Here is a 26,333-nt window from a genome sequence, read left to right as displayed (position 1 = left end):
AGCTCGTGCTGTGCAAGCATGTGAGCCTGTGCACACCTGTAATTCCAGCAGTGATGGGGCAGGGTGGGCGCAGGTCGGGAGGTAGTTAGAAGGGTTGCTGGGGTGTGTTGGATGCAGCTTAGGAGAAAAATCTCAAGCTTCAGGTTCAGCAAGAGACCCCCCCCCAGCATTAGACACCCTCCCCTGGCTTCTCTGTGCACACCGGCACACACATCACACACCTACGCCCACACAATACACTTACACACATGCACACACATGTATCTCGTCCACGTGCATACACATAATATTAATTTTGAGGGGGGTTAGTTTCCTGAGATGGGAACCTTGAACTCATGACCCCCTTGCTTCAGCTACCCAAGTTCTGTGATTAAAGGCATGCCCACCATACCCAGCTTGTCTGCTAATGGTTTTGGTTGGTTTTGTTTGTTTTTTTGGTGTCAGAAGTTGAGCTCAGAGCCTCTGTTTATGCTAGCCAAGTGTTCTACTCTTCGACTGTACCCCCAGACTCTTACCATTTTTATGTCTTCCTGCATGCAAGACATAATATATTCATTCATTTATTTACTTATTTATTTTGTGTTGAATGTGTCCATGTGTGTGTGTTTGCGTATCCGTGTTCATATGTCTGAGTATGCATACGGAACTAGAGAAGAACCCTGAGTTTTGTTCCTCAGGAGCCTGCCATCTTGTTCTTTTAAGACAGTGTTTCTCACTGACCTGAGTCTTCATGATTGGGCTAAAGGTTTCAAATGTGTCTCATCTTTTCAGCCTTTCAGGAAGGTATTTGAACCAGCTTTCGTCCAGACACTGAAATGGACCCTGACCCTGAGGCCCCAGCATCTGCTCCAATGCTTTTGCTTTGGGTTTTTTTTTTTTTAAAGATGATTTTCTTAGCTTCTTATCAGTGAAGCACTTCAATTAAAAGGATGGTTTGTTTTGTATAGAATTGTCCAGTATTTGAAGAAGGACTAGGTTTTCTAGCACTTTATAGTTTTAGAATCAGAAGTTCTCACATATTGATGGGAGAAAGGTTTTATTTCCAGATGGGAGTGCCCTCTCCCCGTGAAACTATCTATCTACCCTTGTTTTCGGGGTCACAATATGTTTTCTTTTCTTCATAGCTATCTTGGAACCTGTGGGGAACCCTGGTGAGAGTTGCATTCTATTATAGGCCAAAGGTCATGGCAACAAACTAATAGACAATCCCTCATACACACTTATATTAAGCATCTCCCTTTCCATTCCTCTGTTGGCTTTCTTGATGGGAGATAAAGCTTCAGGACTGTGGTTCAGCAGAGGAGTGTGTCAGTCCCAAGGTGATAGCTGTCACAGGTTCTCAGTGACTTCCCGCCAGTCCAGGACTGCATTCCACAGCAGTAGACACTGGCTGGGGGCCGTAGAGATCTGTCTACCTGCCTGGGGACAGGGTCTGTCAGTCTTGTGGGCTCCCCCACCCCTGCACTTCTTCCAGAAGTTCCTGGTTTCTTTACACTTCTGTTTGTTTGTTTTTGAGACAAGGTGGGTGTTGTTCCTGGAACTACGTAGCCGAGGTGGGATTCCTACACAACATCCTCCTGCCTCTGCCTTTTAGTGCTGTGATTTACAGGTGTGGGACCATGCCTCCCTTCCTGCTGCATTTCCTCCCGCACCTCGGGCTTCCCACAGTCTGGTGACTGCGTTGGATTGATTTGTTCCATAACTAGTTTATTGTAAAGCGTATCACAAAGGCCGCGGTTGTGGGAGAGGAGACCAAAGCTTCCAGAAGCCTCCTGGGCTTGCACCCTCTACAGTCTCCCATCTGTTTAGCAGTGCAGACGGCCGTCTGAACCCTGAACTCTGTCCTCTGAGTGTTGGGGAGATTTCCCTGAGAAAGTATGATTGAAGCAAGGGCAACGGTATTGAAATATGGTTGGACAAAAAGGGTCCAATCTCACAGCAGCAGCATGGGTGGGTACCGGTCAGACTCCAGGGCCTCAGCAGGCTGCTCGGCTGCTCCACACAGCATTCCTTCCTCTAGGGCATGGACAAGGCTCTTCTGGAATGAGGAGTATAACTTACTATCTGTCAGGAAAGGTCAGAGGATTTCTTTATGGCCAGCTAATGGCGGGACGGGGCTGGCCTTACGGAAGGAGTTGTGGATCAGCAACCCTGGGAGAAAACCGATAAACATGTCTTAACGTCTCGCGCAGCTGTGCACTAGACTCTCATTTTGTGTGGCCTTGTGAGGCAGGCCATCAGCATGGGGTCCCTACCCTACTTTCTTGCTATTTTCAAGGAAACCTCATGGCTTTGGTGTAGGACCCAATGACTTCTCTCTGCCCACATGGACACACCATATGAATACTTGGTTGGTTTCTTTTGGAGCCTAGGAAAGAACATTGTGTTGCCACGCATGTTTGACTATTCATGGTTGGCACAGACTAGCATTATACTAGAAATTGAGGGTTAGAATGACTCTATTTGTATTAGATATTTTAAATCTTATTTTGTTATGTTTTAAAACAAGTCTCGTATAGCTCATGATGGCATCAAACTCCTGATGCATTTGCCTCTAACTCCCAGGGGCTGAGAGTATGGGTGCTTGCCACCATGCCTGGCTTGTGGGAGGAGTCTTGACCCACCAAAACCACCAAATAAGGCCATTAAAAAAATCAATGTGGTTTCATTTTTTTTTCAAAAAGACAACAATTTTTTTTTAAAGATTGAAGTATTCAATATGTAACAGACAAAACTGGAAATCTCTTTATAAAGGTGAGTGAGGAATGTGGTGTACATATAATCTCAGCATTTGGGAGGCAGAGGCAAGAGGATCTCTAAAACTTTATGGCTGCTTTGGTCTACATATCCAATTCCAGGCCAGCCATGGCTATCCAACTAGATCCTGTCCCAAAGAAAACAGCACAACACCAACAAACGGACTGGGGATGGATGGTAGAGTGCTTGCCTAGATTGCAGAAGGCCAAGTGCCACACAGTGCCAGGCATGGCGGTGCATGCCTGGGACCTGAGCAGCTGGGAGGTGGAGGCAGCGAGACTGGAGTTTAAGGCTATCCTTAGCCACACAGCGAGGCCACCCGGGGCATATGAGGTGTGGGCGTGCTCTCTTCAGTGCCATAGGTGAGGATGACAGCTCGAACAGATGATAAAGGAATGGGGGAAGAAACAAGCAAGCCGTCTGACTGCCAGCAGTAAATAAAGCAAATGCTGTGGTTTAAAATGGATTTTTTTTAACTTAATGGAAATTGCAAAGTGTCTTCTTCAAAATGTAGCAGCTGGGTGTGGTGGCGCCTCCTGCCATCCCAGCCTTCTGGAGGCAGAGGTGGGGTTTATCAGGGCTACATAGTGAGTTCTGAAGTAGCCTGGGCTACAGAATAAGATCCTGGTTTACTGTGGTTGGGCAGTTTTTTTTTTTAAACCAACTTGTAGCCAGGTGTCATGTTCATATATGTAATCCTAACATTTGGGAGGTGGGAGGTGGGGACAAGAGGATTAGGAGTTACTGATCATCTTTAATTACATGATAAGGCCAAGGCTAGCCTGAGCCACAAGAGGCCCTGTCTGAACACACACTCACACTCACACACACACACCCCCCAAACAAAAGACACCCTACAAAAACAAAAGAAGTCTCAATAACGTGTATTTAAGAATGTCACTTCTCTTGGAGCTCCAGCGGCACAGTGGCTTAGCCCATGTCACTCAGACCAACGTCACCTCTTCCTCCTGAGAAATACTAGAAATTCCATAAGCCAATAGCATAAATAGAGATGTAAGTGAACTGTTTTTATTGTATTCTTTTTTTCATGTCAAGCATCTAAATTGTAAATAAATGATTTCGTAAAAGGTACAAAAGTATCCCTGGAATGAGGATGGGGCTAGATGTCTGGAGGGACAGCGCTGCGCCACCTCTGCCCCTGAGGTTCTGTGACATCACCTGAGACAGCACGGCTTTTTAAAGCGGACAGCACTAATCTCTATAAGCAGAACACTTAAGCTCCAGGAACTGATTCCTCAGTACACTGTGCCCTCTGCGCCCCACGACTGCTCACTATACTGTGCCCACTGCTCCCCACGACTGCCCAGTATGCTGTGCCCCACTGCTCCCCACAACTACCCAGTATGCTGTACCCCACTGCTCCCCCAACTGCCCAGTATGCTGTACCCCACTGCTCCCCACGACTGCCCAGTATGCTGTACCCCACTGCTCCCCTTGACTGCCCAGTGTGCTGTACTCCGCTGCTCCCCCAGACTGCCTAGTACACTGTGCCCCCCATTTGCCTTGGGAAGGTCTCTGGGTATAATTTGTTTGGGATCATTGTGGAGACCTCTAGTCTAGCAGAGTGAGCACATGTAATATACTTAAACAAAACAAAACAAAAAACAAAACTTTAATTGGATTATTGGGGGAAATGAGCCCCATTTGTTTGGCAGAGATGTTGGGGGTTGAAAAGGAACTTCCTTTCCTCTGAACACAATTACTTGTGAAGCAGGGAAACTCTTGTCCCCTTCATGTCTCTCCTTTCCCCCTCTCTCTTCTGACTTCCTCTTCAGGAATGTGGACAGTCGCCTGCTGACGGACCGTTTTTAAAGACTGTGCTCTTGGGGAAAGCACTGAAGAGAAAGTGGTGGTCATTCGACAGACAGAAGCAGGAGATTAAATGCTAACATCGAGCTGCCACACGTTCTACCTTCCGCTCTCACCTCCAGCCCTGCAGTGACTGTCCCCTGGGCTCTCAGCTTCTCTGCCTGACTTTCCTGAGTCTTCTTCCCCCACGTTAAAAGCAGCTCCTGGAACCATGTTGTGTGCAAAACACCTTAAGTACTGCAGACTTCTGGGCTTTCTTGGAAAGCACACTGACATTTTCATTCAGATATTTCACATGAGTCATGGAATGCCCTTTCAATTGTGTGGGGTGCTGGGTGGGGCAGGGCAGGGTAGAGGCCATTAAAAGAAAACCTCAGCAAAGTTTCATCCTTGCCCTTCATGGCGGACATCTGTGGGAATGTGTGTCCTGTGGCCAGTGGTGGGACTCGACAAGCAGGTCCTCACCTTGTGCCCTGTTCTCTCTGGGAATTGTCCAGTGAGCCAACCCGCTGGAACTGTGCAGATTCTCCCGAGTGCAGTCCTGATAATCCTCAACATCCCAGCTAACTCTTCCTATATCTGAGACACTGACCTTTGTCTGTGATTTACTTTTTAAACAATTATAAGTGGAAACGTTACGCCTATCATTCAGTGTCTTTAATTGGTGGGTGGGTGGGTGGGGGAGGCAGTGCTGAAGTTTAGCCTCACCTGTTAGCTGCGGCTTCTGCCTGGACCTGGAAGCTGGTGGGAGTTGGGCCAGGGATGTGGCTCAGTTGCCAGGCCCCGGGTTTGATCCTGAACACTGAGTAAAGCAAGCATAGTGGCTTATGCCTGGGATCCCAGAGAGGTAGAAGGAGGAGGTCAGGAGTTCTGAATCAGCCTTGGTTACATATTGAATGGGAGGCTAGCCTGGGCTACGGGACCCTGTCTCAAACAAACTAAAGGAGGAAACTGATTTTGACAACCGTTAAGAATTGTGTGACTGGGAAGTTCTGTCACAATTTACTTCCCAAGGGTTCACTATTTGATTTTGTTGCCTAAATCTAGTCATGCTGTGGTGTCGGTTGCGTATGAGCCTATTTTTCGTTAGATGTGGCAGCCCCACTCCCTCCAGACAAATAAACCCAAACAAACATAGTAAATCAGCTCTGTAGGGACATGTGGTCAGAGTTTAATTAGTTAGAGGCAAGCAGTGAGGCCAGTCAGTGCAAATACTTCACACATAATAGCTTTTTATAGAAGTACACCCACGGCGGGCTGACTGGAGAAGCAGGGTGGTGCGGATGAGAGAGCTTTTCTCCACCGTAGCTGTTTACCCCATCTTTGCAGCCCTTCAGGGCAAGGATTACAGCCTTTGGGGTCTGAGATCCCGACTAAGATGGCCCACTCTCTTTTATAGACCTGGGCTACCTTAGTGGATGACAGGAAATTGAGCCCGGCGCGTGACATGGACCGAAGCCTGAGGCCCGTGGCTCCCTCCGTCCCATACAACTTGGTTACCACAGCAAGAGCTACCAAAAGTCAAGCCAACAGGCCACTGGAAACCCTTACATAATTGCAGGAGGCTTGGGTTTCCTGTGGGTCAGATTTTCTTGCCTCTGTCATGATCAAACGATTTGGAGAAAGGCATAGAATTGCAGAGGAGAATCTGCAGGGTGGCGCACAATGAGCCCATTCTTTCCCAGCTCACACAAGCCCCGCCTCGGTCTTCACCTCTGGCTGGACTACAAGGCTCCATTTAAACTGAACCCACCTTGCAGACTTAACTGATCCAGGAGTGACTCAATAGGAGCAGCCAGCTACTGTAGCTCCTTTCCCGTTTTGATAAGCGGACCGAACACAATGGGCTTTACAGTTCTTAAATGAGTCCATTCTTTGCTTCTGTGTCTGAGATGGGATGCTTATGTGGTTTTTCCTTTAATAAAATTTCACGTGACCTGATTATGTGTTTAAAAAGTGTAAACAAACACAGTGTGGACCCCTTCCCATTTGAATAAAATTAAAAAACATTTTTTAAAATTTTATTTTATTGTACGGGCGCTTCGCCTGCGAGTGTATCTGTGTACCATGTGTGTGCCTGGTACCCACAGAAGCCAGAAGAGTGCATTGGATGCCCCGGAATCAGAGTTACAGGTGGTTGTGAGCCACCACGTGGTGCTGGGAGCCGAACCCAGGTCCTCTGCAAGAGCAAGAAATGCTGTTAACCTCTGAGCCATCTCTCCAGCCCCTGCTGTATTTATTTATCTATTATTTATTTGTTATATATTCTTTTGAGACACAGTGTAGCCTCGTCCAGTCTCAAACTGTTTGTGCAGCAGAAGGTGGCTTTGACCTTCTCGATCCTCTTGCCTCCACTCCTGGATGCTGGGATTCTAGGCTGGCTGACCTCCACTCCATGGATGGGATGCTGGGATTCTAGGCTGGCTGACCTCCACTCCTTAACTGTTGCATAAATGTAATGTTCCAGGGAAATTGACTGGGTGTTAGAGTCACTGAAGTGGCCAAAGTGCCAGTGTGATTGTGTTGATTGGTGTGAGTCACTAGGACAGTGGTTCTCAACCTGTGGGTCATGACTCCACCGAGGGTGGCATATCAGATACCCTGCATATTAGATATTTACATTATGATTCGTAACAGTAGCAAAATTACGTTCATGAAGTAGCAATGAAATAATGTTATGGTTGGGGGTCAGCACACAAGGAACTGTATTAAAGGGTCACAGCAATAGGAAGGTTGAGAACCACTGAGCTAGGAGATGGGGGGACCCTGGCATTGGTAGAATGCCAAGTGTGGGGTGTCCCCGTTCTTTTTAAGTAGTGACAATGCACTTCGGCTCTGAACTTTTGAATGGTAATTTTGAGCTTAGGGAATCACCAGGATGCTTGTGAAAAATGTGGGCACCTCAGTCCTGCCTGTACAGGGTCCGGGGTGGGGCTTGGGATTTTGTAGTTAAGGAGCACCTCGTTGATTCTAATCCTTGGGTTTCGAACCATTGTGAGAGGAAAGTGATTGTCACAAAGGTTATAGTGGAAGGTCTCTGCCTCCCAGGTGAGCAGGGACCCACTTTGCTGAGAGTGACCCTCAGTGTGATCCCCGTAGGTGCGATGCTTCCATCCAGAGCAGGGTGTCCACCTTAACTCCAAGTTCCCAGCAACACCCCCACCTGTGGGCAGCCCAGGCTGTTCGCGATTGCCATCTCATCCCACCCAGCCCTGTAATTAGAATTTCAGAGTGCTTGCTATCAGCAGTAATTAATCCAAATTCACTCCGCTATCTTTTCTATCCGGTTGCCCACCCCACTTAGTACTTTGCAATTGTTGAAAACAAAGGACTGTTTCCAAAGGACTCCCAATTAGGACTAGGTCCCGGAGTGCCTCTGGGGAGTTACAGGTGCAGTGCGTTTGTTCACTGTAGGAGGATGAGATTTTCCCTTGAAGATCTGGATGTGATGGTCGGGGCAGATAGGGGAAGCATGTGCTGATGAAAGCACTCGGGTTATAGCGGCTCGCCGGAGGGCCCCTGTGAGTGCTGCTGTAGGATTCGTCTCCCGGAACGGACTTTTCCATCGTGAGAATTCTCACTTGGCAGGTTCCCTGCACCCTGGTTCTGGGAAATGGAGGCTGAGTTGCTTCCAGATGCTGGGCAAGTGCCTTCCCATGGAATTGACCCCAGCCCAGGCCTCTTAGGGTGAGAATGTTCAGACCTGTCTTAAACCAGTAGTGGATCAAGTTCTGCAACTGGATGGTCTTTTCTCACCTCTGGCAAGGTCCATAGCTGAGGTTCCACTAGCAAAACAGAGACCAATAAGAACATGCACATTTACTTCATAAAGTTTTATGTGGCACTGGACTGACTAGTTGAAAGTGAGGATCCAAGAAACCCCCATGTGGTTTTCCAGCTAGTAAGATGAAGAGTGGACAGAGGGATTCTGACCTGAGGAGTGAATAAAGCCTTCTGGGTAGGTTCGTCCTGTCCCCTTTTTTTCTCTGTGTGTGCAGGGCACTTCCTGCAGAGAGTCTTGTGACCTGCTTCTAGGAAAGGCAGAACACTGTTTCATAGCCTTCTGGGGGGTGGAAGAAAACCAGTAAAACTTTCTGCCTCAACTGTTTTCAAGGTGCCCTATGCTAGGATTATGGGTCCCTAGATGCGTCATTTCCAGATTTGTTCATTTTAGGGATAAAGCAAACACAGCCCGACTGTTGTCTTGATCCTAAGTAGTCCTCCAAATGTGTCCCTTCCAGGAATGTGTTCCAGAGAACCTGGAGCTGAAGAAGAAGATTTTCGCCCAGCTGGATCGCCTCGTGGACGACAGAGTCGTCTTAAGCAGCTCCAGCTCCTGTCTGCTGCCTTCCAGGCTGTTTACGGGCTTGGCTCATGTGAAACAGTGCATTGTGGCGCATCCTGTGAGTACATTGTCGGCTTGTTTCCCGCTTTGTGGTGTGGGGCTCAGACTCAGGTCCTCTCACATGCTGGTCAAGCACCAAGGTACATTCCAGTCCTTTGGAGTGTGGTCAGCCTGGGGATGTGATTGTATCTCGTTCTATTATAAGGGGCAATAGATTGCAGTGGATCTGCAGGTATCTTGAACTGCTTTATACTGAACTGAACATACCACAAATTCAGTTCCATAGTTTTGCATACATTTAGAATTGTACAGTATCATCATTTAAAAAAAGGAATATGATCCAAAATTCCTTGGAATTTTATCTGTGCATGGCATAAAACAAGCAGTATTTAATGCATTAACCGTCAGGGCAACTCATGTGGTAGAAGGCTAGCGGCTAGGTGAGCAGTCCCATTATCAAAGTAAAAGTGCTGCATTAAAAATGTCCACGTGGGTTGGGGGCTGGCTGAGTGGATAAAGTGTGTGCTATATAAGCATGAGGGCCCGGGTTTGAAACCCGAGAACCCGTGTAAACTGAGAATAGGGTGTGCATCTGTAACCTCAGAACCGCTGCAGGGAGATGGTAAGCAGAGACAAGAGAGAGGGCCAGCTAGCCCTGTGTACGCAGCTGCAAGCAAACAGAGACCTTCTTTCAAACGAGGTAGAAGGCCAGGTCTGATGCCAGGGGTTGTCAGCTCACCTCAGACTGTGGCTAGCACAAATGTGCACTCGTGTACACACGCACATACACCCCCCCCACACACACACATGCACACAAGATTTTAAAGTGTCCATGTCATGCAGTTTTCATAGGCGTGTCACTGGCCTTGTGTCATTTACTGAAAGTCATTCATCGTAGAATCAGATCTGTTCAAATGCAGATTCTGGGTGTCACTGATGAAGTTCTGAGTTGGAAGCCCCCCGCCCCAGTCTCTGCTGCTCCCCTTTTCCCATCCACTCTAATTGACTAAGTGCATTTCTTCACAGGAACACCTTATTTGGTCAGCTGGGCTACAGGCTCCAATTAGCAGGTGCGGGAGGGCTCATTGAGGTTACCGTGTCATTGTGAAGGCAGGGAACAAGCCCAGGAGTTTAAAGATCACTCGGTGAGTGATGTTGGAGTCCTGACTCTGAACTCAGTACTACCATGCAGAACCAGGACAGCCTGTTTGGGTGGGAAGGCCACCGTAGCTCCAGCCATGATAAATATGATGGCATATGGTGTCATCACCAGCCAAAAGCTATACAGAGGAGCAGGGCCGGCCTGGCTGGGTTAATGGGAATCGTGCTGGAAGCTGAGGTATTGCACAAGCAAAGGCCGTAGGGCAGGAGCCAGGGAGAGTATGTAGGGCGGGGCTATGATGGCATCGCTGGGGCACACACACACACACACACACACACACACACACGGGGCTGGGGGGGATGTTGGAGATTAGAGAATACAGATGGGGTACCTGTGTTAGTTGCTTTTCTTGTTGATGTGGCCAAATATCTGACAGAAAGTAAGCTAAGAGAGGGGTGTTTGTTTTAGCTCTTGGTGTGAGGGGCATCCTGGCAGAGAAAGTATGGAGGAGAGAAGCAAAGAACAGGCTGGGGTGTGGGGTCAGCTGTCAGCCTGGAGACCCATTGCACACTGACCATTTCTCACTTTCTCCTGTGAGGAAAACTAAAGGTTCCAGAACCTTCCAGAATAGCACCAGCAGCTGGGAACCAAGTGTTCAGACACATGAGCTAGTGTGTGTGTGGGGGGGAGTTTTTTTTTTAAATAAAGATTTATTTATTTTTTAGTTTATGTGTTTGGGTGACTTGCCTGCTTGTATGTCTGTGCATATATATGCTGGTGTAGGCAGAGGCCAGAAGAGGACATCAGATCTTCCAGAACTGAAGTTACAGAAAGCTATGAGCTGCCATGTGGCCTCTGGGAATAGGACCTGGTCTTCTGGAAGAGCAGAGAGTGCTCTTAACTGCTGAGCCATCCATCTGTCCAGCCCCACAGAACATCTCCTATCCAAACCATAGCAGCATCCTTAACCAACATGCTTGGGACTAAGAGTTTTTCAGAGTTTGAATTTTGGAATGTTTACATAGCCTTTACCAAATGAACATTCTTAATTCAAAAATCCCCAAGTCTGTAAAGCTCTGAAATTTAGATTTTTAAAGCACAGTGCCAGAGCTTAAACCATTTCAGATGCCCAGAGCCTTTTGGGGTGGGGAGCCCCACCAGCAGTGTTCAGGGGGATCAGGAATGTTACTTTGAAGGACTGTGTGAATGTAGGCACAGAGCAGCCTTGGCAGTGGAGCTGTGGGAGAGAAATGGTCTCCTACAGTCCAGACCCCACAACACAGTGCGTAGGGCCGCACTTGAAGCCTGAGGAGCCGGGGATGGAATTGGGAGCATGGAAAGTCTTCCTCCAGAGGAGAGCAGTTGAGAGGAGGTGCTAGACTGGTCAGGGTGAAGAAAAGGGATGAGCAACTGGACACCCACTAGATACTCAGTGCCATGACACAGGCGGCCCAGACTCCAGCTGTTGCTGTATTGTGAAATACCATTGAAAGAAAGATGAATGAGCATCGGAGTTGCCGCCCCAGAACCGGAAGGTCATCGAATAGAAATGGCTGCATTCAGTTACAAAACATGCAAGTGACATTAGGGTTGACAGGGACAGAAACTAAAAGCATCCAGGCACCGAGGCCTTGAAGTTGTAGTTTTTCCTGTGATAGAGAAATGTCTCAAAAAGTTCCTAGGAGAACAGCCACGGACGACGACAGTGGAAGGCATTTACATGTAAGAAAGCCATCAGCTTCTAATAAGTTGCTTCGCATTTAAGTTGGTTCGAAGAGGAACACTACTTAAATCAGAGACTTCTGAAATCACCTGTGTGTTCTCAGAAAGACTTTTCCACCTTGTTTAGGCACTAGAAATGGCACAAGGCAAGTCTAGGTGGTAGATGGCTCTCCTAGTGTACATGAGCCATGGATCGATCTCTAGCAGTGTTTGAAACTAGGTGGGGTAGCAAATGCCCGTAACCCCAACTTTCAGGAGCTGGAGGCAGGGGTCTCTTAGGAGCTGGCGTTCCTCAGTGGCATGGTGTGTTTGAGGCCTGCCAGGATTTATGAGACCTTCACTCAAACATAAATAAATATGAAAGACACAGTTGTCTTTGACACAGACCGGGACGACCCAAGCTGGATCTGACCCGAAATCTTCCTCCCTGAGGATCAGATTTCATGGTTTCAGACAATGTCACGCAAGCCTCTAAAGGAGGGAGGCAAGCAACAGTCCTACCCAGCTATGATGCCCTTGAGTTAAAACAATGAGCAGCGTGGCACAATAATTCTTAGGGTGTAATAGGGGCACTCATACCTTGGCAGTAGCCAACAGCTGTCTAATTGGATTGAAGTCCTGCTCATCGAGAGGGAAGTCTGCCTGGTACTGGAAACCTAGCCAGCTACTCAGGGCCAGTGAAGTCATGGATCTTCAAGGGAAACATACTACCACCGCTTTACTAAGCCAGCGTAATTCTTAACTATACTCTAAATATTTGCCCTGATACCCACTGGTGAGTATAGTTTTTACTCCTCATCATATAAACTTCTCTTTGCAACAGACAGAGACTATTACAGAAAACCACAGCCAATCAAAATGCAGGGAACAAGAGATCATATAGAGCCTAGTCCCAATGAATGCATCTGTAGCTCAATCCCGGCACTGGGGGCTCCGAGTCATCATGGAAGAAGAAACAAGAAGAAGAGCCAGAGAAGCAGGAAGTCTGCTGTGATGCTGTGTTTCCTAGAAATGTCTGAGAAGCGACACTCATGAAGTTTTACAAGACCTAAGCATGACCTGAACAAGGTCGACACCTGGAGACGTAGTACTAACATGGGAGAGGAAAGCTCGTGGGGCCTCAACCCTAGACTAAGAGCTACAGGCAGCTACGGAATGCTGAGAGAGGGAGACATGGTCTTCCCCAAGGCAGTGTCCCCCCGATTGCTTAGCCAATACCAGCTGGTCAACACTGAAGTAATAATATACATACGAATAACATTATATGGACCAAGGATGTTGTATTTAGGGATATATGTAAAACAACAAAGAAAAAGAGGCTATGAACTTGAAAGTGCATGGGGAAGATTGGAGGGAGGAAAGGGAAGGGAGAAATGATATAATTATATTTAATTTCAAAAAATAAAATTATTAAAAGACAAAAATAAAGAATAATAGATAAATACATAAACTAAAGCATAAATTCAAACCTCTCTAAAATACGGTACGATGGTTCTCTCCTATAATCCCAGGACTAGATGCTGAGGCAGGGGGCTACAGAGTTCTCAAAAAAAAAAAAACAATAACAACACAAACAAAATGAAAAGTCACTACAAATTGATCTGTGTGTGCAGAGCCTTGCTCAGCTTGCTCAGCTTGCAGAAGGCCGTAGGTCTTAGTCTTGGTAGGACACAAGAAGAATGTACATGTGTATGTGTACACACACACAATCTTTTATTATTTTTATGAGGTACTGGCTTAGCCCAAAATATTGTTGTACATGTGTATGTGTACACACACACAATCTTTTGTTATTTTTATGAGGTACTGGCTTAGCCCAAATCCGATCACCAAAGTTAACTGTCATACTACTGTGGGCCATCTCTAGTCATATGGACTGTCCTAAATAGTCAAGAGTCATTCTTAGTCTTTGAGAATCTACATTTTCTCCTAATCCCACAGTCCTGACCAGAGTGGCTGAGCTCACATCTTCAGCCCTATAGTCTTCTGGGATCTTTGCCTGGACAGGAAATCAGATGTCAAGGAGGAGGCCTGGTTATGCCCCTGCAGGGCTTTGGCACAGTGGATATTTATTGTTGCAATAGACTATGGCCTCCACCTCCACACAGGGAAGCTCCAGCTGGCAAGTTAGGACAGCCCCTTGTTCTCTTGGGCATGGTTTTTGCAAGGGCAGAGCAGAATTTCTGGTCATCTCTGTTCCAGGGTGAGTGGAAGGTACTGAGTAGAGGGTGTGTGCTGTCAGCAGTGAGGGACTTGTGGGCTTTGTAGGGGCTTCCTGGACTGCCCCTTCAGAGGCCGTGGAAGATCCGCTGCATGAGCCTCGAGAAAGGAGGGGATGTTCAGGAACCCACCTCCCCTACTATGCCGTTCTTGTCCTCAGATGGGTTTTATGTCAACTGTCTTTTTGTAGGGAGGAAGCCAGAGTTACTGTGTGTGGGGATGACTTTAGGGAGCCTGGCATGGGGGCACAGAGGCGCTCTCCATGTCCCCACCATACAGTGTAGGCCACCCATCAGTGCTGCAGAGCATCATCCTTATTTTGACCTCACTTTTAAAAACTTTCCCTACGTCTTCCTTCCTGATGTGTTGTGGGAGTTGTCTGGTGTCTGGTGGAGTTGATGGGCCTCTCAGTGCTCTGTTGTATAGGTCAGGTTGCCTAGAAGGAGGCCACAGACTCTAGGATGGACCCAGGTTCCTGGTCAGTTGCAGGGCGCCTCTTCCTGAAATTAGATAAAGACCTGCTTTTTTTTTTTAATATAAAGTGCTGCCAGTGTGTAACATGAAGGGGCCGGCTTGTTGGGGTTTATGTCCTGCCCGGTTCCCCACAGCCAGCAAGCCCCAAAGAAAATCACACAGAGATCTCCATAAGTTATAAAACCGATTGGCCCATTAGCTCAGGCTACTTATTAGCTCTTATAGCTTATGTTAACCCATTATTCTTTTCTATGTTAGCCACATGGCTCGGTACCTTTCTCAGAGGGGCACCTCACATCTTGCTTCTTCTGTGGTCTGGGCAGAACTGTGGAGGGAGCTTCCTCCTTCCCAGAATACTCCTGTTCTCATCACCCTGCCTCTACTTCCTGTTTGGTTGACCTACCTATACTTCCTGCCTGGCCAATCAGCGTTTATTTAAAGCATGATTGACAGAATACAGACAATTCTCCCGTACCACCAGTGTATCATGCTTCCTCCTGTGTGTTAGGTAAGGGCTGAACCACTGAACTCCAACTCCGACCCTCTTATTTCCACGGTGTCTTGCCATGTAGTCCAAGTCGTTCTAAAGCTCGAGACCCTCCTGCCTCAGCTTCTTGGGAGGATGAAAGGCCAGCTCCCTGTACCTTTTCTGTGGCGATACCCTCTGGTTAGACATCAGGTCAGTCCTATCGTTTTACACCCGTGGTTGAGGGAACTCTGTGGTGATGTGCACACCTGCTTCTAGGCAATCTGGCACCCAGCTGGAAGAGGGCTGGGTATGGAATATGTTTAGATGGGGGTTTCCAGCTCACTTCTCAGGGAGCTTGAGAGGAGCTATGGCCTGTGGGTGAATGACAGTCCTGCAGTGTCTGAGATCATGGCCCCATTCCCCAGGAAGGGAAGGAGACTTCCATGGGTATTACCAGGGATTACCCTGCCTTGGTTAGACCCATGAGAAGAATACCATCGCGGGCAGACTGTTGGACGTCAGCTTCCTTTGTCATGGGACATTTTGCCCTTTCCTCTGTCCACTGTATGGTCCAAGGCACTACCGCTGCTCGTCTCTGACTCCAAACAGGGATTGATTTCGTTGTCGGAGGCCAGGTGTTCTGGGTAGAGTGAAACCTACCTACCTGGAGCCTCCTGGAGGGAGAGGAGAGCGACCAAGTTCCATCTCAGAAGTCTGAAGGGTACAATGTCAGATATACCACTTTTTTTTTCTTGAGACTGGGTCTCACTATATAGCCTTGGCTGGCCTGGAACTCTCCGTGTAGACCAGGCTGGCCTCAAAATCACAGGAGCCCAGCTACTTGTGCCTCATGACTGCTAGGTGCTGGGATTAAAGGCATGCACCACTATGCTTCCTCAGCTGCACAGCCTTTAACTGGCTGGGGCAGGGATCATGCCATAATTTGGAACTGGAGGTGGGGAGATCAGAATACTGTTTTTAATTTCTTTACTTTTAATTGTGGTAACCATACCATAAAATTAACCACTTTAACCATTCTAAGGGGGTAGCTTAGAGGCATTAAATACATGAATACTTTTGGGTTTTACTGACTATTCATCTTGAAAACCTTCCATTTCTGAAGAAGGCTTACCCCCTTAAATATGGACCAGATTGTCACAGTACGGGCTGGTTAGGCACTGCTCAGCTGTTTTTTTTGGGGGGGGGATGTTTGCTAGTTCTTATGGGGAATAGCCAAGGAACCAAGTATGAACCGAGAAAACCAGAGCTGAGGGCCACACCAGCATCTCTACTGGGTTCCCCCTATTGATGGGGCTTTCCTGTCTATAACCACCCTGAGGTGTGAGGCTGCCAAGGTGCTGGGTTTTCTGCGATTTCCAGACATTAGCTTGCCAAAGTGGATGCGGTGCACAAGGAGGGACCAGAGAAGAACCAAGCTTTGGGAGATTCTGTTTATGGAGTATTTGAGACGGGTTACTCTGTAGCCTAGACTGGTTTAGAACTCACTCTGCAGATGAAGCTAGTGTCCACCTGTCCTCTGCCTCCCAGGCTTTGGGGTTGCACACACGAGCCATCACACCTGGCTGTCCTGTTGATGTTCTTAACACAAGCAGAGAATGGCCAAGCCTGAGGAGTCTAGGGTGGAAAAGTGGTTCCAGACAGTGGGGACAGGAAAAGCTATGTCAATTACTAGTATAGAAACCTTGTCCTAGGGAGGCTGGAAGGTTTGGGGTTCTCCAAAATGTATATGGGATGGCAAGGTGCACCTTGTGTATTCTTTTAAAAAAGAAAACCCTACAATTCTGTGCACATTTACCTTGCCTCCCCCGGTGTGCACGTGCCCCTGTGCATGCGTTCCTTTCTCAAGTCTTCTCTTCCGATGTGGAAGCCAGGGACCTTTCCAAAGTTGTCCCCACCCCACTTCCCACCTGATATAGGTGAGCTGGAGTGGGCCAGAGCAACCCCCACTGTCAGCCGTGGCCTTCATTCTCTTACTCTTCTCTCCCTCTCCTAAGGTCAATCCACCATATTATGTCCCGCTGGTTGAGCTAGTCCCTCACCCAGAGACGGCTCCAGCCACAATGGACAGAACCTATGCCTTGATGAGGAAGATCGGGCAGTCCCCTGTGCGAGTCCGGAAGGAGATCGACGGCTTCGTCCTGAACCGCCTGCAGTACGCAGTCATCGGCGAGGCCTGGAGACTGGTGGAGGTTCGTGCCCTGTGTCCCTCCTTCCTTTCCGGTTCCTCCTGGCCTCCGTCCCATCTTTCTCCTCCTTCCCTGTGTCCCCTCTTCCATTCTCCCCTCCCACCCTTTCTCCCTCTCCTTGTCTTCTTCCCCTCATTCCTCTCTAGCTTTCATGGTTGAGTCGGGAAGGAGTGACTTTCCACGTCTGTCAGAGTTAGAGGACACTCGTGGCTCCTTGCTCTCTTCCGGAGACCCAGGGCCTTCCACTTGGAAACAGAATACAACATAGCAGTTCACTGTCTGTTTGAGAGATCCCTCTCTCTAAGTCACTATTTGATAGCAAGACACATTTGCAAACCTCTCCTGCCCTTTGTCCAAAACTACCTGTGTGTGACATTTTGTGTTTTCCCACAGACCAGTTTTTACCTCTTGGTGTCAAAATGTTTCAGGATGAGAAAGTATTCTTTTTGCAGAAAGTAAATTTGTAGTCCCTTAAAGAAGCTAGCTTATTTCAAGAACTAGGGGAAACCATGATAAATACTAAACTTGTTAGTAATAGACTTGTCTGCTTCATGGGTCAGACATAGAGCAGCCGCATCCATGCAGGTCATAGTGAAGTGTATAAAGGACTGCCTAGTTCTCAGGTGAGGAGGACGGGGCTGGACTTGGACCATCCCTACTGGGTGTAGCGCCACAGCCCCTTGCAGAGCACACAGGACGGGAACCAGGAAGCCAGCTGTACCTCATCCTCTGTGGGTGTTGTATTTCCTTCCAGCATTTCCTCCAGGCTTCAACAGGTGTGCATGCCATGTGTGACACCCCTGTTAGAGTCACCTCGTGACCCCACTGCCCGTGCACGAGGTGCACACTGCCGTGACTCAGCGTTGAAATCTGCCTCCCACTCCACACCTGCAGTGTACGTGCTGGGCTCTCACACTCCTTGAGAATGTTTCAGAAATCAATCAGCGTCAGGATATTTTAAAGGAATCCTGCACTTAAAATGCTTTCTTCGAGGTCTGTTTAAGATAGAACAGCAGTCTGATAGACTCGAGATTTTGTACTGGAGTACGGCATGGTAAGAAGTGGTGCTGTAGCAGTTTTGACTTTCTATCTGTTAGGTTTTTAGGGTTTTTGTTTGTTTGTTTGTTTTAGCTTTTGGCTTTTCAATACAGGGTTTCTCAGTGTGGCCCTAGGTGTCTAGGAACTAGCTGTTTAGATCAGACTGGTCTCAAACTCACAGAGATCCGCCTACCTCTGCCTCCCGAGTGCTGGGATTAAAGGTGTGTGCCCCCGCTGTCTGGTGAATTTTTAATTTTGTTTTTAAATTCAGGGTAATTTTTTACTCTGAATTAAGTCTTGCTCAGTTTACGCTGAAAGTTGTGAAGCAACTCAGAAAGAACGTAGAGACCTGTGTAGGACTTAGGCAGAAGACGTGCACAAAAATCGTCTGTGTTTGACCACACGGCGGCACTGATTGTAGACTGGACGGTCTGAGCAGCATTGGTGCGTCTCCTGTATTGCTGGAGGAAAGCACACTGGAGGGGATGCTAGGTTCACTGCCCTGCAAGCTCCTACTGTCTGTCTTTTTTTCCGGGAAGAGACACGGGAAGGTTAGGGAAGTGTGGCTAGAACCCAAAGTCTTGCCGTTCCTGCGGTTCTGTAGAAAATCTGTGCTCCAGTGCAAGGGTGGTCTGAAGACTGTTAGGGCTGAGCTGCAGTGTCTCCAGTCTGTCGGGGGCTCTGGGCTCTACCTGGGGACCGGGAGGTGGAAGGCATGCAGAGAGCATAGGGTGGAGCCCAGGAGCATGCTTCCTTTTACCCTATCAGCTTAGCAGCAGCTCTTTAACTCTTCTCGCTGGACCTTGAGCAGGGGACCCTGGATACTGGCTCTCTGCTGAAGCAGTTGCTGGCATGGGCTTCTGTGTGTCCACATGGACCCCTTCCTTTCTGTAGCTTTCCAAAGCTGAGCGGTAGGCTGTGGTTCATCTGGAGGTGACTAGAGAAATCCTCCTCACAGTAACTGTGCCAGCTGCATGAGTCCTCTCCCACAGAAGTGTGTCTGACGCTGTACCTGCTGGGTTTGGCTGAAGGGTACCTGACTGTTGTATACATTATTATGGGAAGGTCTGCGCTGCCTCTGGCCTGGTTCCTCTTCAGCCACTGCAATCAGCAAAGGCTGAGCAAACCTCTGCAGAACCCTGGCCTCCTGCTGCAAATCTGGCTGCTATGCCCTCAGCCTCTGGCCTGGAAGGAGTTAAGTGAGGCCCCACAACTTCAGATAGAGCCTGCTGAACTTGAGTTTACATTTTGGGGTGTTTCAACTTGTTTGGAATGTTTCAACTTGGATTGGGGTTTTTCTAAGTGTGCTTCAAAACTCTAGGGTAACTTTGCTATAAAAGCAGAACTGAGGCTAGTTGCAGGCCTTGCGAAGCTCCCCCTTTTCCTGTCCCCCTTCTTCCCTTCCCTTCCTTCCTTCCTCCCATATTCCCACTCTCTCACTGGCTTTTGGAGACAAGGTCATTTTAAGAAGGGCAGGCTTGTTTGAAACTCATCATCTAGCCTGAGCAAGCCTTGGACTACTTAGTCCCCCTTTGCAGGCAGACCCCAAAGGCCTCGGAGCTCTCCTTTGCTCGAAAAACCTGGGCTGGAGTGCCCGACCGACCCTCACCTGGACTGAGAGAACAGAACGAGCTTCCATATGTGGGGTGGCTTCCCCGCCTCTCCAGTTCCCTGTGGGTGCTCCATCTTCTTGCTCTCTGGAGTCACATAGCAGGTCTATATGGTAGATCTGTAGCAGAATTAATTGGAACTGGAGAAATCTTTTTTAAGGAACCTTACATCACAAATCCAGTTTCTTTAGTGGTAGAATTTATGTCTGTTTTCCTCTTGTTTCAGTTTGGATTGCTTATGGTTGCTCAGAAATGGGTTCATTATTTCAAGGTATTACATTTTTTTAAGTATAAAGTTTTGGTGATATTACTTTTATCCATTTTATGGCTTCTGAGTCTATGGTGATGTCACTGGTTTTATTTCTGAAATTTATGTTTTATGTCTCTTTTCTATTGCATTTGGTTAGGGGTTTGTCAATTTTATTTATTTGTAAATTTTATTTTGAGGAGCAAAACTGTGACACTCGACTTTCCACGACTGTGACAAAATACCCAAGACAAGCACCTTTAAAGAGCAAACATTGACTTTGGCTTCCAGTCCTGGAGGGCTCAGCCCATGACTGTCTGGAACCTGTTGCAGGACTGCATGTCCGCTTGTGAAAGAGGAAGCTTGTTAATGTTCTGGTGACCAGACTGGGAAAAAAAGAGGAAGAGGAAAGACCAGGGTCATATACTCCTTCAGAGACACATTCCCTATGACCTAGAAACCTCCCACTAACCCAGTAGTTCTCAATCTGTATGTTGTGACTCCTTCTGGGGGGTCAAACAACCCTTTTACAGGGGTCATGTAAGACTATCAGAAAATATAGATATTTATATTATGATTCATAACAGCAGCAAAATTACAGTTAAGAAGTAGTAATGAAAATAATTTTATGATTGGGGCTCACCACAGCATGAGGAATTGTGTTAAAGGGTCACAACATTAGGAAGATTAAGAACCACTGCACTAGGCTCTACCATCTCCCAGTAGTGCTAAGCTAGAGGCAAGGGCTTTACTACATTGGCCTTTGGGGGACATTTAATGTCCAAACAGCAGAACCTTTTCTTCCATTTATCAGTACCTATATTTTCCTGTTTAAATTAAAGTCACTAACTATGGAGGACATAATTGAATACTTGTAGCTAAGCAACCAAGATCAATCCTGAGAGAAGCAAAGAATGGCACGGGAAAGACTCCCCTGTGGACATATCCACAACTGTGCCTGTGAAGGTATACCATGCTGTGGCAGCATTTCTAGGTAAGAAAGAGAAAGTACAGTAGTGAGAGGCATGTTCTTATCGTGTCTTTGCACACCTGTTTGCTACAGTCCCACACCTTCTGGAGAAGAATGGTATCCAAGGGAATGAAGGAACTGGGGTCTGTAGTATTGGCTCATAGGTGGTAGTCCTGTTTCATCCTCTCTTCTAGTTTGGCTTCATATCTGGGACACAGAAGACCTTCCTCAGCTGGTAAATGCTGGGCATACAGGTCTGACTGCAGTCTAGAAACACTAACATTTCCCTGCCAGGGCTCAGTCACTGGGTGATGAGATCCTTTCGGCTGGGAATGTAATTTCAAGTTCATATTCCTGAGGCATTAACACAGCAAGGGAAGTTGTGTTGTGATGAAAAGTCTTTGGCCAGACAATAGCTGAGTCTATTGCCCATCAGTTCTTTCCCCATCAGGGTAGGTGGGGAGCCTGGAATGAATCATGAAGCCATTAGCAGGTTCTCAGCCTGTTGGCATGCTTTGATGGTTGGTAAGCCTTGGAAGTTGCTTACTGTGGGTTTTATCCTTCTGAGCAGTATAATCCCTAGCAGGATTACTGTTCTTGGGGCTCAACGGGAGTGAGGAGAAAGCATTCTCTTCACCTTTGAAATGTTTAAGACTAGATTGACAAGTGACAAGGCACTTGCATATTTGTTTTCCCACCAGGATGACCTCACAGGACACAGTGCCCAATAACCCCTCAAGGTTCAGATAATTACGTGCCCCTTTTTCTTTTTTCCTTTTTGATTTTTCAAGACAGGGTTTCTCTGTGTAGTTTTGAAGCCTGTTCTGGAACTCACTCTGTAGACCAGGCTGACCTTGAATTCACAGAGATGCGCCTGCCTCTCTGCCTCCTGAGTGCTGGGATTAAAGGCCTGGGCCACCACACCTGGCATGTGTCCTTTTTTTCTAAGGGAGAGGGAAATGAGGACATATTTGAGAGGCAATAATTTCTAGGCAGAATGAGTGACCTGGAAAATAGATAGTAGTTCATAAACCATTCCTATTGGAAGTTAAGTGGACTCAAGAGAGGGACCATAGCTGGCGACAAAGTCTGTCCAGGGGTGGTGGCAGCTCAGTCACCATGCTGTGGTAGGCCGGCTTAGTTGGTGAAACCCCAGAGAGACAAAGGCAGTTGTTTTCCTTTCTGGCCAGGCTGGTCTTCAGGCAGGAAAAGGAAGGTCAGCCTGTGTACGCAATCTTCCAGCATCTGCCAGCACAAGGTACAGTCGGCGTGCTGAGTTGTGGGAGACGGTCTACGGCCCCTGCATCCTGAGCTACTGGGTTCAGTTCTTAGCCTCTTAGCCTTTCACAAGGGGCGTGGTCTGTGGCATCTGATCAAGACACCCTGGGGGTTCCAGAACTTCAGCATTGAGCTTCATTTCAGACCCCAGTGCCAGGTGCTGGGAGGATTATTCTTAACAAGTGAGCTTCAGAGATCATGTTGTCAGATTAGATCATGTCATTATTCTGAGGCTCCTTACAGACAGCTGCAGCATGGACCTGAAGTTGCTGCAGGAGTTAGGACTCAGCCTAGCCCACTGGGCACAACCTCCTGCTCATCGCAGTCACACCCCCACCCCCACATCCCGTGCAGGAGTTCAGAGCTTGGAGAAACTTTCCTTTCCATTTCTCCTGATCAGATGTTTTCAGATCTGCCAGTCAGGTCTCAACATCAGGAGAAATGTGCTGTTATTTTAGACTTTACATAATAGGAAATCGAGCAGTAAGTTAGGCGGCTTGGTCCACACACTACAGCCTGGTTAGGAACTGAGAGCCACACCCCTCTGCCTTTGCTGCAGGGTCTATGAAATGGAGATGCTAATGGGCCTGTCTCTTATTGGGGCGTGGTGAAGACCAGGTGGGAGTCTCTGTGTCCGACATGTAGTTTACAGCGATAGCTTCTGAATTTACCCCTCTGTCTCAGGTGGAGCCGCTCTCCCCAGGGCTGCTCTAAGCATTTTCAACTTTCCTAACGCTTTAATACAGTTCCTCATGTTGTAATGACCCCTCAACCATGAAATTATTTTTGTTGCTACTTCATAACTGTGATTTTTGCTACTGTTATGAATCATAATGTAAATATCTATGTTTTCCGATGGTCTTAGGCAACCCCTGTGTAAAGGGCGTTTGACCCTTCCACCCAATGGGTCTCAGCCCACAGGTTGAGAACCACTGCTCTAAGCTGAGGCCCTCACATCCTGTCTATGTAGGTGGCATCCCTCAGGACTTCCTGCACTTCAATTGGGTGCTTATGAGAAATGCAGTCTGTAGGCCCTCCCAGCCTGTGACCAGCCAGGGTTTTCTAGTGGGTGTCAATCCTGGAGAAGCCTTGGATGTGGCTTCCTTGAAGCCTGGGCCTGAAAGTCTCCTTAGACTATGTTTTATCCACCCAAAGAGAATCTCTGCACTTTGCAGCTGGTGGGGTAGCTTAGGGGACTGGCAGCTCTTTGTTCCTTAATAGAATATTAATACCAATTTAGCCTGTACTTGATGGAGTCTCTGTCGCATGGAGATACATGACATTTCACTTCTTTATTGCTTTTCCTCTTTATTTTTCTCTGCCTCTTTTATGTGTTTTGTTTTCTCTCTTTATCTGGAATTCAGGTCTCCCATTGATACAGACTTCTACTCAAATACGCGTTCTGATGATCCCAATACTTTATGAATCTGAGCCCCACTTTAAAGCATTGAAAACCTCTGCCTGTTCCAAAAGAGATGTGAAAATTGATTTTTGACACTATGTTGCCTTGGCTGTTTGGAGCTTGCTAAGTAGACCAAGTTGGCATTGAACTCATAGAGATCTGCCTCCTCTGCCTTGTGGGTATAGGGATTAAAAGGTGTATGGCTTCACTTCCCAGCTCAAAAAATTGTTGTTGTTTTTTTGAAGCCTTAATTTACGCTCATTAAAGCACAGATATGGGTTTGGGATACAGCTCAGTTGGTAGAATGTTTGCCAAGCATGTGTTAGGAACTAGTTCTGATACCCAGGACAACATAAACCATGAGACTCTGAGGCTTTAAATAAGACCCTGTCTCAAGAAACAAAAATAAGAGCGAAAACAAACAGGTTGAACAAAGCAAGGCTGGAGTTGTAGGAGATGAGAATTGCTCCTCTGATCACAAGCTCCCTGGCCAGACTCCATCTCATCTGGACTTGCTTCCTGGTCACATTGCTCATACATGGAATACCAGCCACACTCCACCCTTCCATTTCCTGAGCAGAGATGCAAATTGTGATCAGGTTTTCTGTCAGGAGGAGAGAGCTTACGGGAGTAGAAGCAGGAACCTGGAGGATGAAGAGCCCGGGAATGTACCTCCAGCTCCAGGAAGGGTTGGAGACCGAGCCTGGGAATGTACCTCCAGCTCCGGGAAGGGTTGGAGACCGAGCCTGGGACTGTACCTCCAGCTCCGGGAAGGGTTGGAGACCGAGCCTGGGACTGTACCTCCAGCTCCGGGAAGGGTTGGAGACAACACTTTGTTCAGATATCCTGCTTGCAGCAAGGGAAACTGGGGGTACCTAGCTACCTGCAGGATGCAGGACTGAGGGCACTCAGCTGTGCAGAAAGTCAAGTGGTCAGTGTGTCTACTGTGGCCACCAAGTTGCCAGAGGGAGTCAGAGTTTTCTTAGGATTAGCTCTTTTCACTCTTTCAGCCCTGTGAAGTTGACTGGTGACTTTCCTGACGTGTGGCTTTGTCGGGGCAGAGTCCTGCGAAGCTGCTCAGTCCAGTGACAGCGAGGCAACACATCTGTCCTGCTGCTGTGTTATTATAGCGGATGCATGGCTGTTTACCAGGACAGCGCCGGGTGGGTGCTGGTCTACGCGGAGGCACTGAGAGCAGGCTACACTTCTGAGCAAGAGGACTTTTGGGGGAGCCCAGAACTATACCAGAACCCCACTTCCAAGTCAGCACAGTGCACAGTGAATGGTTCAGCAGCAACCAGGAGATGCTCCCAGAAGCAGAGCTGCTGATATGTAGCCTGGCTGTCTGAAAATCTCAGTGAAAACTAGCAAACTGAGAATTAGAAATAGCGCGCAAAGAGCATCGTCTACACGCCCCAGTGGGGTTTGTCCCAGGAATGCAAGGATGGTTCAACACCTGGAAATCTGTACACGACCCAGTGGGGTTTGTCCCAGGAATGCAAGAATGGTTCAACACCTGGAAATCTGTGAAGTGGGATGCATCATCTCAGCGGACAAAGAGCAAAGCCCAGTGATCCTCTGGGTAGATGCCAAAAAGCATTTGCCAAAATTCAGCATCCTTCTGTAGTGAAAACAAACTAACAAACACCATCTGTTAGGTCTAGGAATTAGTGTACCTTGGCCGGATTAGTGACATGTGCCTTTAATCCTTGCACTTAGAAAGCAGAGGCAAATAGATCTCTGTGAGTTTGAGACTAGCCTGGTCTACAGAGTGAGTTCAAGGCTAGCCAGGGCTACACAGTAAGTCCCTGTCTCCAAGAAAAGAAAGATAAAGTATACCTCAACACAACAAAGGCCGTGTATACCAAACCCACAGCAAGCATCATAACTCGGAGCTCATATATCAATAAGCCCAAAACCTTTCCTCTAAGATAAAGGAAAAGCAGAAGCTGCCCACATCACTACTTCTCTTGATATCATGATAGGAATCCTAGGAAAAAGAAGAAATAAGAGGCATCTGTATTGGAAAGAGATTAAATCACCTCCACCGATGATGTGAGCTTGTATACAGAAAACACTAACGGCTTCCCCAAACCTCTGTCGGAACTGTAAAGCTGCAGTCCACAGGTGGAATATTGGAGCTGAAGTTCAGTAAGGTTGTAGGATATATAAGCGTTCCACATACTGACAGCAAACTCTCTTAAAGTTTCATCCATCTAGTCCCTAATATGAATGCTGTGCTTTGATATTTGTTGATGTTTAATGGCTTCGGTGTTTCATTTGGTTCACTTTTAAATGCTGGGATGTTTCTCCCGTTGCAGGTTGCTTTGAAATAGCTTCTGCTTCTGTCCTGACCTCGGCTCTGACTCCTCTGCTCCTGTGCCTTTGTCCTTAGGGTCTTCTCATGGGTAGTTTGGGGTGTGGGCTCTCCAGGCCAGGAAATGGCATTTTCATCATTTGCTGTATGTGACCAAAATGTCCCTGAGGGTGAGATGTGCTCCTCCTGCCACCTGTCCCCAGCAGGCTCACCAGTGAGGGCCACCTCACTTCTCACCCTGCCGTGCGGGACTTGGGGGAAGGACTCAAGCTCTCTAGTGTCTTTCAGGTGGCTCTTGACAAAATGTTTTCTAGGCATGATTCAGTGTCCTGTTGCATGAGCTAA

At 47.6% G+C, this 26,333-nt stretch overlaps 1 protein-coding gene across 1 annotated transcript in view; it reads left to right on the top strand.

Moving 5' to 3' along the window:
- Cryl1 (crystallin lambda 1) overlaps positions 1 to 26,333 on the top strand; it is a 95,756-nt gene that overhangs the window by 55,593 nt on the left and 13,830 nt on the right. The window contains exons 4-5 of the mRNA XM_087912122.1: positions 8,829 to 8,990; positions 16,935 to 17,129. Of these exons, the coding sequence (XP_087768248.1) occupies positions 8,829 to 8,990; positions 16,935 to 17,129 (357 nt within the window). The remainder of the gene's footprint in view (positions 1 to 8,828; positions 8,991 to 16,934; positions 17,130 to 26,333) is intronic.

The sequence above is a fragment of the Myodes glareolus genome, chromosome 12 (assembly GCF_982192425.1).
Source record: "Myodes glareolus chromosome 12, mMyoGla1.1, whole genome shotgun sequence".
Classification (NCBI taxonomy): domain Eukaryota; kingdom Metazoa; phylum Chordata; class Mammalia; order Rodentia; family Cricetidae; genus Myodes; species Myodes glareolus.
The sequence above is the reverse complement of the archived record's forward strand: the minus strand, read 5'-3'. Positions and strand labels throughout refer to the sequence as shown.